Source organism: Tetrao urogallus, assembly GCF_951394365.1.
Source record: "Tetrao urogallus genome assembly, chromosome: 1".
Classification (NCBI taxonomy): domain Eukaryota; kingdom Metazoa; phylum Chordata; class Aves; order Galliformes; family Phasianidae; genus Tetrao; species Tetrao urogallus.
Genome location: NC_136813.1, coordinates 137626663 through 137639548, shown reverse-complemented (window position 1 = coordinate 137639548; position 12886 = coordinate 137626663). Strand labels below are relative to the sequence as shown.

Here is a 12886-nt window from a genome sequence, read left to right as displayed (position 1 = left end):
GGGGCTCCCTGCAAGGCCACAGGCAGCAGTGCACGAGACCCCCCCAGCAGGCCCCGCAGGAGCCCACCACAGCCCTTCCGCAGCAGGAGCCTGGGGCTGAGCCATCATCTGAAGGGCTACGGGAAGTTCAACAGCGACACGGTAAGCACAGGGCATGCCTGCCCATCGCCCAGGGCACAGGCAGGCCTCACAGCACCTCTCCAACAGAGCAGGATGTCCCCAGGGCTCAGCCCTGGGTCATAAGGGGATGCTGCTGGGTGTTTTCTCCTGTAAATCAGTAAAGTGATGGAAAGCCTGCACCGGGGTGACGAGCTGCCCCCCGGGCTGTTGGCGTTAGGCTGAGCTTGCTGCCTCCCCTGCAGCACTCCTGTCGCGGCATCCAGAGCCGGCCCTGCCAGAAGCCTTCGGACTGCGGAGGCTGCCTGGGGCTTTACACCTGCAAGTCACCCGGCACCTGTGGACTGAAAGCTGTCTCCCGGCAGAGAGGTGAGCAGTGCCTGCAGTGCTGTGTGGTTTGTGTGCAGCCGCAAGGCTTCAGCTAGCATGGCTGCTCTCTGGGCTTTGTCTTCACAGGGGGGTTCATGCAGAGCATCCAGGGGCACGCCGTCCCAGAGCAACGCAGCTCAGTGTAGGGGCTATCCTGCTGCTGAGACCATCTCCTGCTTGAGTTTCATGTTCAGTCCTTCATTAAACAGTTGTAAAATGTTCTTTCTCTGTGCTTTTCATGCTGTTAGACACTCCTGGATACTGTATGCTGGGTTTGAGCCCCACATTCCTTACTGCTGCCAACAAGGCACTCACCCCTCCACCACCCTGCCTACCTGCCCTTTTCTGTCACCACCACTACTACCACCACCACCACAATCCATTTCCAGTTTGCTGGGTCCTATACCCAGCAAAGAAAGGGGCTGCTGATGTTGGAAGCTTTGGCTTCTGAAGCCTTCTGATCCCCTCAAATCCCCTCCACTCTTTTGCGAGTGGAATTAGGCTCTGCTGACCCTATCATTGGTCACCATGGCCATCAGATGTGGGGAAGAGGCACTTCCAAACCCTCCAGCAGTCATGCATGGCACAATGCAGAACTGGGCTGCCTGCAGTGAGGCATTCCAGCACACAGCCTGTCCCTGACACTCCCAAAGCAGAGGAGGAGATCTCCATTCAGTCCTGCATTGAAGACCATTGAGGGATTTCTTTCCTCTCAGCTTCAGCCAGCCCCAGGCCTGTGGAGAGCCTCAATGAAGATAGGTGAGCAGCAGTGGGTGGCTCACTAGGGGAGCTGACATCCTCATTTTGTCTCAGCAGCTTACCCAGTGTTAGAATGCTTTCTAATGCCACTGAGATGTCACCAGAGGAGAACCTGCTCGGCCTGACGGGAGTCTCCACAGCCAGACCCCGCAGCTGAGCTCATCCTCAGGCTCTCTATGCACGCAGCTTGGGTGAGGGTACAAGGTCATTGGGCTCCAGAGCATGCAGGCATGGCCAAGCCAAGGGCTCAGCCACTAGATGTCTCCTCCAGTCCATAAAGGCAGGCGGCAGACACACCACAAAGACACCCCAGGGGCTGCACACCTTTTAAACCACTCACTTTTAATTATGCTGCATAAGGAAAAGACTCTCCTCGTGCCAGGACCCGATGCAGCCAGCCTGGCAGCTGGCAGGCTGATCACATCCTCAGTAGGTTTAGTGGTTCCCTCTCACCCTCAGAAGCTCCTCCTCATCAGTCCATATAATCCCTGCAGTTCTCAGCATCTTTGCACTGCAGAGACAGGTCCACACAACTCCATTGCTCCCATCCTCGGTGCTCAAGCTCTGCCAGCTCAGTCCTGTGGCAGTCCCACCGCCGTCCTGCAGCACCAGGCGGGGAGGAGGCAGGGCGAGAGGCATCGGTTAATATTTGTTCTAACCCCAATATAAATAGAAAAATACAGCAAAACGAAGAACTGATTAGCTAAGGGATCCGATCTGCTGGGCTGTCTACAACGTGCTAATGCAGAGTTCAGAGTGCTTGGTCCAGTGCATAGTACTGTCGATATCCAGAGACCTGTCCCAGCAGCCCCACTGCTGTCGCATCGTCCTGTGGCACTGCACGTCTGTGTGAGCGCGTCCTGGCCACGGTCAGCTTGCCCAAGGCTGCGGGCCCCTAGGAGCAGGTCAAATGGGAATGGTGGATACATCTGATTTGTTGATGTTAAATGGTAAAGCCATTCTCTTCTGTGGAATGAGGATGTGCTCCGCTCTTTACTTTTTGTGGAGGAATTTCATTTTGCTGCCTGAATAGATGGAGAAAGGAAAAAGGGTTTCCCACAGTGACAAGCAAAATAAGTGTCACTCCCCACTACTGTCCCAGCAAACCTGTACAGAGAAACGCTGTGGCTGCCAGCCCCAGGTCCTTACCCAGCCCGTCACCCTGCAAAGCTGGAAGCAGGTGCCTGCAGCACGGGCACAGCCCTGACCATAGCCTGGGAGCAGCACTGCAGCCTCCAAGCACACCACCTAGACCCCATTTGTCCAGCAGACTTGGAAGGAGAAGGTATTACTGAGCTCACTTAGCTAAGTTACATGCTTAAGAGGCAAGGCCACCAGTCTCATGGACAATGCTTCTCCTTAAATGGTCACGAAATACTCAAGGTCTGAGGATCTCTTAGCCATGGTGTTCAACCAAGAACTTCTAATCTTGGTCTGGAGCTCTCATTACTAGAACTCCTCTACAATTCAAAATGGATTCAAGCAAGAAGAAAATGCACAAGCAGTGGAAACAGGGACAGGTACTGCGGGAAGAGTATAAGGAAGTTGGTAGGCTATGTAGGGATTGGGTCAGGAAAGCTGAGGCCCAGCTTGAACTACACTTGGCAAGGGATACCAAGAACAAGAAGAAAGGCTTTTACAGATATCTCAACCAGAAAAGGAAGTCCAAGAGGGCATACTCCTCCTAGTGAGTGAAACAGGCAGGCTGGTAGCAACAGACAAGGAGAAGGGTGAAGTACTTAACTTCTTTTGCCTTGGTCTTCTCTGATAATTGCTTGTCACACAGCCCTTAAATATTTGGTTTGGTAGGAGAGAATTCAAGAAGCAACACTCCTCCCACTGTAAGCAAAGATCAGGTTCGTGACCGCCAGAGGAACCTGAACATCCACAAATCTATGGGTCACAATGAGATGCATCCCAGGGTCCTCAGGGAATTGGCTGATGTATTTGCCAAGCCATTCTCTAGGATATTTGAAAACTCGTGGCAATCAGGTGAAGACCCTGGTGACTGGAATAAAGGCAACATTACCAACCTGTCAGTCTCATCTCTGTGCCAGGAAAGATTGTGGAGGAGATCCTCATGGAAGCTACACTAAGGCACATGGAAGGCAGGGAGATGATATGGGAGAATCAGTGTGGCTTCACCAAGGGCAAATTCTAAAACCTAGTGGCCTTCTATGATGGTGTCACTGCATCAGTGGACAAGGGAAGAGCCACCAGTGTCGTCTATCTGGACTTTAGTAAGGCCTTTGACACAGTACCCCACAGCATCTTCTCTCCAAATTGGAAAGATTTGATACTGTTTGATGCAGGAAGAAATGGCTGCAGGATTGAGTGCAAGGGTGGTGGTCCATTGCACAATGTCTGGATGGAGATTAGTGATGAGTGGAGTCTCCCTGGGATTGGTGCTCAGACCGATACTCTTTAATATCTTCATCAGTGATACTGACAGTGGGGCCAAGTGCACCCTCAGCAAATTTGCTGATGACGCCAAGCTGTGGGGTGCAGTCAACACACCAAAGGGATGAGATGCCATCTAGAGGGACCTAGGCAGGCTTGAGCAGTGAGCTCAGGTGAACCTCATGAAGTTCAACAATTCCAAATACAAGAACTTGCACTTGGGTCAAGGTAACATCCAATACCAATACAAGCTGGGGGATGAAAGGATTAAACACAGCCCTGCCCACCGGTACCTGGGGGTACCGGTGGATGGCAAGCTGAACATGAGCTGGCAATGTGCCCTCACAGCCAAGAAGGTCAACCATATCCTGGGCCGTGTCAAAAGAAGTGCAGTGAGTAGGGCAAGGGAGGTGATCCTGCCCCTCTTCTCTGCACTGGTGAGATCTCATCTGGAGTACTGAGTCCAAATATGGAGTCCTCAGTACAGGAGAGACATGGATCTGTTGGAGCAGAGTCCAGAGGAGGGCCAGAAACATGATCCAAGGGATGGAATGAAATGATCCTCACCCAAGTGAGGACAGACTGGGCGATCTGGGGCTGTTCAGCCTGGAGAAGAGAGGCAGCAAGGTGACCTGAGAGCGGCCTTTCAGTTTCCAAAGGGAAGCTACAGAAAAGAAGGGAAAGACTCTTTAGCAGGGTCTGTGGTGACAGAACAAGTGGAAATGGCTTCAAGATTAAAGAGGGGAGATTTACGTTGGATATAAGGAAAAAGTCTTTTACAGTGAGGATTGTGAAGCACTGGAATGGGTTGTCCAAAGATGTAGCTGATGCCTTGTCCCTGGAGACTTTCAAAGTGTGGCTGGATCAGGCCCTGAGCCACCTGATCTAGCTGTAGGTGTCCCTATTCATTGCAGGGAAGTTGGACCAGATGGCCTTTAAAGGTCCCTTCCAACTCTAAGGATTCTGTGATTCTATGATTCAGCCTTAGGATGCTCCTGGGCAATTCCCACCCTCCACAGAAAACCTGAAGTCTATGGAGAATGTGCTGCTCATCCCAGCAGAAACTGCGTTTACCTCTCCTGAGTCACTGTTTACTCAGTTTCCACCTCACATCCACCTGTATCCTTTAGGATACACATAGCTCAGAGCCCACATTTTGATTCTCCCCAGCCTCCAGGCTGGAGGCAGACCAACAGCACATCAGAAGCTGGGATACGTGGCTAGGCACTAGCCACTTCAGGACTCAGTTGTTAACAGAGCCCTGCTACCCGTCAGGAGCTCCTCTGCTGTCAAATCTCAAGGCAACAAGAACAAGCTCTGTGAGAAGCCAGTAGTCTTGCTGCTTCCTTACCAAGTCCTTTCAAGAACCGATTGACTCCACTCTGCTCCCCACTGGGAAGTGTTTCCAGGTACTCCTGAGCCCGTACCTCAAACAGACCTGCAGGAAAAAGGAAGTCAACAACTTTTATTTTGCTGTCCTATAAATAAAAGAGCGTGCATCTGAAAACACATTCTCCTAGCTTACCAGTACACTTGTACAAAGGAACAGTGTACCCAGCCTCCCCAACTCACTGAGTGCACATGTAGGACAGGAGCTCTGGTCCTTGGCTGTAGGACTTCCAGCACATAAGCCCTGCTATGACCTCCTCCCCACCACCGTAAGGCTGACTGATTTTTCTGTCTTACAAAGGGAGAGACAAAACCTCCATTTACTCTGCTACAAACACAGCCTGCACCAGCACTTACAGAATCATGGAATCATAGAATGGTTTGGGTTGGAAAGGACCTTTAAGATCATGTAGTTTCAACTCCCCGCTATAGGCAGGGACAGATCCTTCTAGACCAGGTTGCTCAAAGCCCCATCCAGCCTGGTCTTGAATCCTTCCATGGAGGTGGCATTCATAACCTCACTGGGCAACCTGTTCCAGTATCTCACCATCCTCATAGTAAAAAATTGCTTTCTCATATCTAGTCTAAATCCTCTTCCAGTTTAAAGCCATTTCCCCTCATCCTGTTGCTACATGCCCTTATAAGAAGTCCCTCCCCAGCATTCCTGTAGGCCCTCTTCACGTACAGGAAGGCCGCTATAAGGTCCCCCCAGAGCATTCTCTTCTGAAGAGCCCCAGCTCTCAGCCTGCCCTCATTGGAGAGGTGCTCCAGCCCTCTAATCAACTTCGTGGCCCTCCTCTGGACCCACTCCAACAGCTTTCCCATCACCTAAACCGGCACGGCCCCTGCACAGGCACTGCAGCCTCAGCCCATGCTGCTGGAGCTGGTGGCATCTCCTGCCCCTCCTGCAAGTGACAGCAGAGGTTCCAGGAATACAGAGCCCTGGCAGAGCCCCTCACCTCTGACTCCCTGCTTCCGCAGCTCCCGTTCCTGGATGAAGCCCCCGAACATCTGAGTCTCCATGAAGACCTCCAGGAAGCGCCGGAGGCTCTTGGAAGAGACGGACTTGCGGAAAGCCTCACGCTGCAGAGTCCGCTCCTCTCGCTCGCTGGGGGTCAGGAAGAGGGAGTAGTGGCCCACGATCTCCACAAAGAAACGGACAAAGGCCTCGGACACCACCTCGTTCAAAGGGCTGGTCTCTGAGGAGAGGAGCAAGAGGCAGCAGTGAAGACAATACCATAAGGATGTGCTAGGAAAAAATGTGTTCTCTGTTACTCATTTGTATACACAAAGCCATACCAGCTTTGGGTACAAACAGAAAAGGACTGGGCTGCTATTATTTTGGAAGTAAACCAGCTTTGTCTCAGCTCCTTCTCAACTAGGATATGCCCTCAGTGCCTCTCAAACAGATGCCTCAGCCCTGTGCTGTGTGTGCAGACCGTTCACCGGAGGAGTCTGCCTCCTTCATGTGGTCAGCAGCAGAGCACCTGTGTAATCCTCACCAGGAAGGATGAGTGATGCTCCCTGGAGCCACACGAAAAGGAAGGACAAAGCCAGGAAGGGGATAAGCACTGTTTATCTTTGCACAATGAGAAATGTTTTCAGTGAGATGGAACATTTAATAAAGCTTCAAGCAACATCCTGACCTACTCTAGTTTCTGTGGAACTAAACTTAGTATGAACGTAGCTTTCCTCTAAGAAGTGAATGAAGTGAACAAAAAGGGCAGGGAGAGAAGTGGTTTGACCTGAACAGTGCTGTGCCTTACCCTGCTTGCCATTCACAGAGCCCTCCTCTTTGTCACTTGCCAGCTCGTTCCTCTGCTCCAAAATGTGCTCCAAGGCGACCTGCAGCTTTCGGGGCAGGATGGAGTCCTCATCTTCCATCTGCAAAACAGAAACAGCCACCTCCTGAGGGCCTGGGGCCAGGACACGGCCAGCTCCTGGGTCATGTCCTATCTAGTTTCCGACACGGCAGGGGGAGCACTAAAAGCAAACGGTGTGGAGAAGGAAAGGGTGATACACTGGGCACTTTCCCAGCACCTTCCTGTCAAAACGTGGAGAAGCAGGAGAGGAGGATCTCTTTGCCCAAATACTGCTCTAGCCTGTGAGTATTCAGATGTCCAACCTGCAGACTACCTGGCAGGGCACATCCATCTGCCTGTGAGCCCTCCCAGCACCATGAAGAAGGCTGAGCTGAACAATGCTGGCGTGCAGCCAGGCAGGCGCAGCCGCTCGCCTGGCTGTGCTCAGACACCGATCGCGTTACGGAGGCTCAACAATTCCCGCAGAGCAACCGAAGCCAGGAACTGCCTGTGTGTGTGAGCTCTCACCAGCTCCTGCTGACACAATGTGACTCAGCTTATGTTTCTCAAGGAGAGGTGCGAGGTGGAGCATTTGACCCCACATCTGCTGCCAGCTGAAAGGATGCAAACGCAGTTCCTGCAGCTCAGGGAGCTGGTGAGCCAACACTGCACTGAAGGAGTGGTCTTCGCCCACGTGCTGCTTCCCGCAGCAGGAGGTGCTCTCCTCCCACTCCACTGAGGCACGGGTTAGACCTACGCAGCCAGTGCTTCTCAGCCATTTGAGGAAGAGCTCAGGGTCAAAGCTAACTTCTAGGGCCACGAGCATGTTCTGTTGCCTGTGCTTTCCTCTTAAATACCCATCTCCACTCCATGACAAAGGGAAGCAAAAATCAGCAGGCAATCTTGTCCATGCAGTTAGATCCCTATTTACCGGCTTCCGACTTGTGACTCAGTCAGTACAAGGACTGGAGCAAGAAATCACAGACGTCATTCCTGGAGCAGGAATGATACAAAGAAATAATCAGGTGATGATTTTGCATCCCTGCTCAGCCATGGTCTGTGAGAAACAGACTGGGAAAGCCATGGCCTTCTGGGAGCCTCAAGTACTGAGCTGACGCTTTTCAGTTCTGCCCTCAGGATGACAGAGAAGAACCTGCAGTACTCAAATGCCATCCTTCCCTCTTTAAAAACAGAGAGAGAGAAAGCACAGTGATTCAGTTCTCAGCATCTGTGGTTTGGGACTGTGATACTACCTGAGGACACAGCAATCACTGTAACACTTCTAACCACAAATCTCACCCCACTTTTTGTGGGAAGTAAGCAATGCAGCCACACAGGCAGGTCAGCAAATCCAATCAAGGTAAGGTGTGATGGAGAAATGAAACAGAAGATGGAAGATGCGAAATAGTTCCACTCACCTGTCTCAGAAACCGGTTATTCACAAGGTCAACAACAAGGACCTAAGAATGAGAGAGAAAGAATGAAAGCAGTAAATCACTATTTCCGTCATCAGAGTTTATCTTGATCTACAACTGGTCTAGAGGAAACACTTGAGCCCTGGCCCTGCTCCTCCTAACCACTGCAGCAGCTGGAGGGAGCACCCAGGGTGAGCCAAGAGGAGCCCTTGTTGTGGCTTTCTAGCAGCTTCACCACTAACCACAGAACAGCCTGGACAAGAAGAGCCTGCCATCCCAGCCTCTTCCATCACTCCTCGCTCCTCAGCTCTGCCATTAAAAAAAACAGTCATACATGCTCAGCAGCCTTTCTAGGCCAGAAGACAGCTGAGCCTGCTGGAAGAAACACTGTTAAGCACGGCTCACCTCCTCCACCGGGAGCTCCTTCAGACGGGGCAGGGAGCTGGAGAGCAGGCCGATGAGGAACGGGGTGGGCGAGCACACAATGTCGATCATGGAAGGTGGCAGCACGGGGATGTAGGTGTGCTGCCAGGTAAAGGGGTACAGGAGGGCCACTGTAGCATGGCAGCACTTGGAGAGGGTGCTGGAAAACAAGGCACAACCCAGAAAAACAGCGCATCAGTCAGGAGGTGAGTGGCACCCACTGGCAATGAGGGTTCTTTCAGTCATTCCCTGAGTGAGCTCCATAATTTACTAAGCACATTCCCAGATTTCTGTTCCCAATTTTCAACTTCAGGTGCAATGACCTGTGACAGGAGCCCAGGTTAGGAAGGATAATTGTGCCCCATGCACACATGACAAGAGACCCACCCCACTGAACACCTACCCTTGCCCCTCCAGCGTCTTGACAGGAAATACCCCATGGATGTGGGGCCTTCTGTGCCACTGCCCTTCATTGGAGAAATGAGTTTATTCTCCCACAGCATTCCTCTGCAACTGTTCCCATGGGAAAGCCACAGGTTTGAATGCACAGGGGCTGTGCTGTCCAGAACAGGATGCTCTAGCCTGCCCCTCAGCTTGTGCACTGCACCTGCTTTGCCTTTGGGCAACCCTTTCCACGCCAATGGCATGCTTTCCTACATCTCCTAGGCACACTGACAGTTCTCAGTGCCAAGCTGGAGTGAAAGAGGAAGGAGTACACGGAGGTTTGCAGCCGGCAGAGCCCGCCAAGATTGCTCAGAACCATGGCAAACAGGAAAGTGAAACCCAAGGAGGGGAGCACGTGGCTGGGCTCCATGCAGTGCTGCATGTGGCTCAGAGAAGTGTAATATGCCTTCTTCCTCCTTCAAACCCTCACAGCAGCTTTGCTTTAAATGCCTCCATGGTCAACTCCCAGGAAGACCTGGCCAGAAGCCCCAGTGACTCCCCAGCAGCCGACTGCAGGGACACACAGAGCTGCCTGCAGGGCACCGGTGACCCATCTGCCCTGGGTCTGGGAGCACTTGCATGCATTGAGGGAGGAGGAAGGCTCACCGCTAAAAATGGTGTAACTAACATCATCTTGTTTTACTAGCATCCAGGCCCCAAAGGCTGAAGGAGGGGAGAAGGCTGGTGCAGCCTGGAGGAACCACGTGGCTGGGAAACGCCAGCAGCTGGTTTGCATTAAACTCCACAGGGGAACTCACATCGAGCAACCCGGATCTGGCAGTTTATTGCTGACTTGAAATGAGAGGGAAGGGGGGAGATGGGTGTGGGCTTGCTCCTCTTGCTCCAGTGAAGTCTGATGACTGCAAATCCCTGCCCAGCAATGCTAACACGAGCTGAATGCAGTGCCGTGGCTGCAGCTGGCTGGCTTTCAGCAGATACATTCAGTTCAGCAGAACATGATTATGATTGCTTGATTATGATTGCTGGGACATCATCAGAATGCAGGCAGTAAACATCATTAACCACATGACACTTTTTGGAGATAAATCCCAGAGGAGGGGCTGGAATGTGCCTGACGTGGGAACTGTACTAGGACTGCAGCAGGTAGGGAGTGGGTGCCTGGGAGGGACCCCTGGGATGTGCGTGCTGAGGACATCTCTTTGCAAGATAGACGCCATTTTCTCTGTGCTCACAGAGTTTTGTCTTAAGTGGTACTCTATAAAAACAAAGGAAAACCTTTCAAAATTGGTGTCACAGACCACTATCTCTAAACCTTTAGAGAGGAAAATCAAAGCCAGTTCCCCATCCTTGCTCAGGAAGCTGTCAGAGCATCCTTTTCCCTTCCCAGTGTAACAACCAAACACACACATAAAAAAAACCAAAACTAAAGCCAACCCAAACCAACACCCACAGAAAAAATGTGGGACCAATATCAGAGCAGATTGCTTTCCTTGTAGCTTTAATGAATGCCATACCTGAAAGGAAAGGCAGCGAAAGTAGAGGTTCCATCTCAGGAGTGCACCCAAGATTAATGACACTCTTTAAAGTCTGTCTTCTTCAAGGTGGTGCTACATGTACACCCAAGTGGAAGTGTTACAAGTTTCACCGTGTCACAAACCCTTGATCTTGAAGGCACATTTGACTCACCTGCCTAGAAGGCGCTTAACAGCACACGAACAACAAGAGAGCCTTTGTGGTTCCAGACAGCTCCAGGGAAGAACAGTGTGCAGCTGAGGTATGTGATTATTGATGGCACACTGAGATACTATGGCCTGCTGTCTCCCAGTGTATTTACTGTGGCTTGCTCTTCCCCCAGCCCTGCACTCAAGTTCCAGATTACACATGGTACGTGAGAGCTTAAGTGGGAGGAAAGATGGCTGAGGTCCAGTTAGAGAAAGTCACAGAGCCGTGCAAGTTGTATGTGCCGTGGTGTGGGAAGCAAAACAGATCATTTCCCCTTCCAACTTTCCATCTGTGGCTGTCTCCTCACCTCCAGGATAAACCCTACTTCACTCTGCTCTGAAACACTTCTCAGCACAGAAGGAATTGCCACTGCAGAGGACTGTTGGGGTTGAGGTCTGTGAGCCTCCCTTGAAGGCAGAGCAGTTCAGATGTGGGCACAGAGCGGTACCACTGAAGCATCTCTTCTGCACGTGATTCAGCCAGATATCCTCTGCGAGAAGTCTCAGGGAGCTGCAGCTTGCCAGGAGCCCAGCACCCCCTTGCACCTTCAGAATGACTCAAATCTAAGCTCTTTCTTTTTCCTACATAAGACATTTGAGAAAGCACTAATTGATCGTCGAATCATGCCAAGATTGCTGATCCATGCAAGAGAATTCAGTCTGATAAATTCCTTTTATGCCATCTGTGCAAGTGTGTATTTTTCAGCCATCAGCAATAGCCAAGACTGAACCACACCACAGTCACAGCATGGCACATACCTGTCTGAGTAGAAAGTGAATAAGGTCACTGAAGTTCTGGGCACCATTCAAAAGGCTGGATGCCTCTTTTTGTGCTATGTGCTTGTCTCTCAACTCAACTGTGACAGTTCAACACACTCAAGGCACTATTTAAATCAGTAAGCTCTCAGCTTCTTCTCCCAGTGCTCTTACACCAAAAGGGCAGGCAATGCCTTTGGGTAGCTACAGTGCCCCTCCTGAAATCCCCACCAAAATCCTGAAATCCCTGCACATATGCATTACAGCCATCACAAGGGCTGCTGCCATTTGAACAGTACTGATCCAGGGTGATGTGTTGGGCTTGGAACAATCCAGGTGCCACCAGAAGTTGAAAGGTCTACCAGTGTGATAGCAGGGTGGTCTGGGGGGTGCCAGGCACTAATTTCAGGCTACAAAAGTTCACTAACAATTGTTCAAAATGAGGAACAGACTCTATTTTTAAGGCCTCTGGTTTCAACAGCAAATCCTTAAAATATCACCAAATACTAAAGAACACTGTCAAGATCATTCACAGCTTGTCAGATCGTGGCTGAGCTGTACTTCTGGTGCTCCTTGCACAGGAGCTCGCAGGAGACAGTGACTGAGTTATTGCTAGTACAGCGGCTAAAGAGTATCAAAGGACACAAGGACACAAAGAACCATGTCATACTCTCTCCCTATTGATTTGAATATTGACTGACATGCAGATCTCCCTGGCTGAGCGCTTCCTTGATCAGACCAAAGATACCACAGCAACTTGTTTGCTTACTCAACAGGCCCTACCACCACACAGCATCCTACACAGAAGTGCATTTGCAAAAGCAAACACAGCTGTTGCTTTTCTCAGTAGCCACCTTGTACGGAGGTGGTCAATATGGAATCTGAACAAAACAGCTGCAACCACGCAGAAACTCTTCTTCCTCTCCTGGGGAAACTTGCTCCAAGACTAGGTTGACTTGCTCTAAAAAGACACTGACAACATGAAACAGCTTCTAAGGGAGAATGTTAGCCTGATCGGTTTGAAAGAATGATAGAACATCCCAAGCTGGAAAGGACCCATAAGGAACATCGAGTCCAACTCCTGGCTCTATACAGTAACAGCCAAAAAGTTCTGATTCTGTACTGCATATGGAAGCAAATCATTTGATTATTTTCTTCCCAAATTGCAGACCGAATACAGGTTTTTCAGCTTTGAAAGCAAGCACATCTGCTAAAAAGTCCAGCTAGCTGATCTTTCCTTGGGTTTGGCACACTTAACAAATTTCTGAAAAATACTGTTGAATCAATCAGCCTTTTGGAGCTTAGTGCTGGTAAGTCCTTTGGTCTCTGC

General features: G+C 50.8%; 1 protein-coding gene across 1 annotated transcript in view; it reads right to left on the bottom strand.

Annotated features, from left to right (window-relative positions):
- Positions 1-2238: 2238 nt before the first annotated feature.
- The window catches only part of DENND2A (DENN domain containing 2A), a gene marked incomplete at both ends in the record, with an annotated part of 36626 nt that continues 25978 nt past the window's right edge, over positions 2239-12886 (bottom strand). Inside the window, 6 exons of the mRNA XM_079549524.1 lie at positions 2239-2270; positions 4997-5083; positions 5994-6233; positions 6801-6918; positions 8255-8296; positions 8657-8834. Of these exons, the coding sequence (XP_079405650.1) occupies positions 2239-2270; positions 4997-5083; positions 5994-6233; positions 6801-6918; positions 8255-8296; positions 8657-8834 (697 nt within the window). The remainder of the gene's footprint in view (positions 2271-4996; positions 5084-5993; positions 6234-6800; positions 6919-8254; positions 8297-8656; positions 8835-12886) is intronic.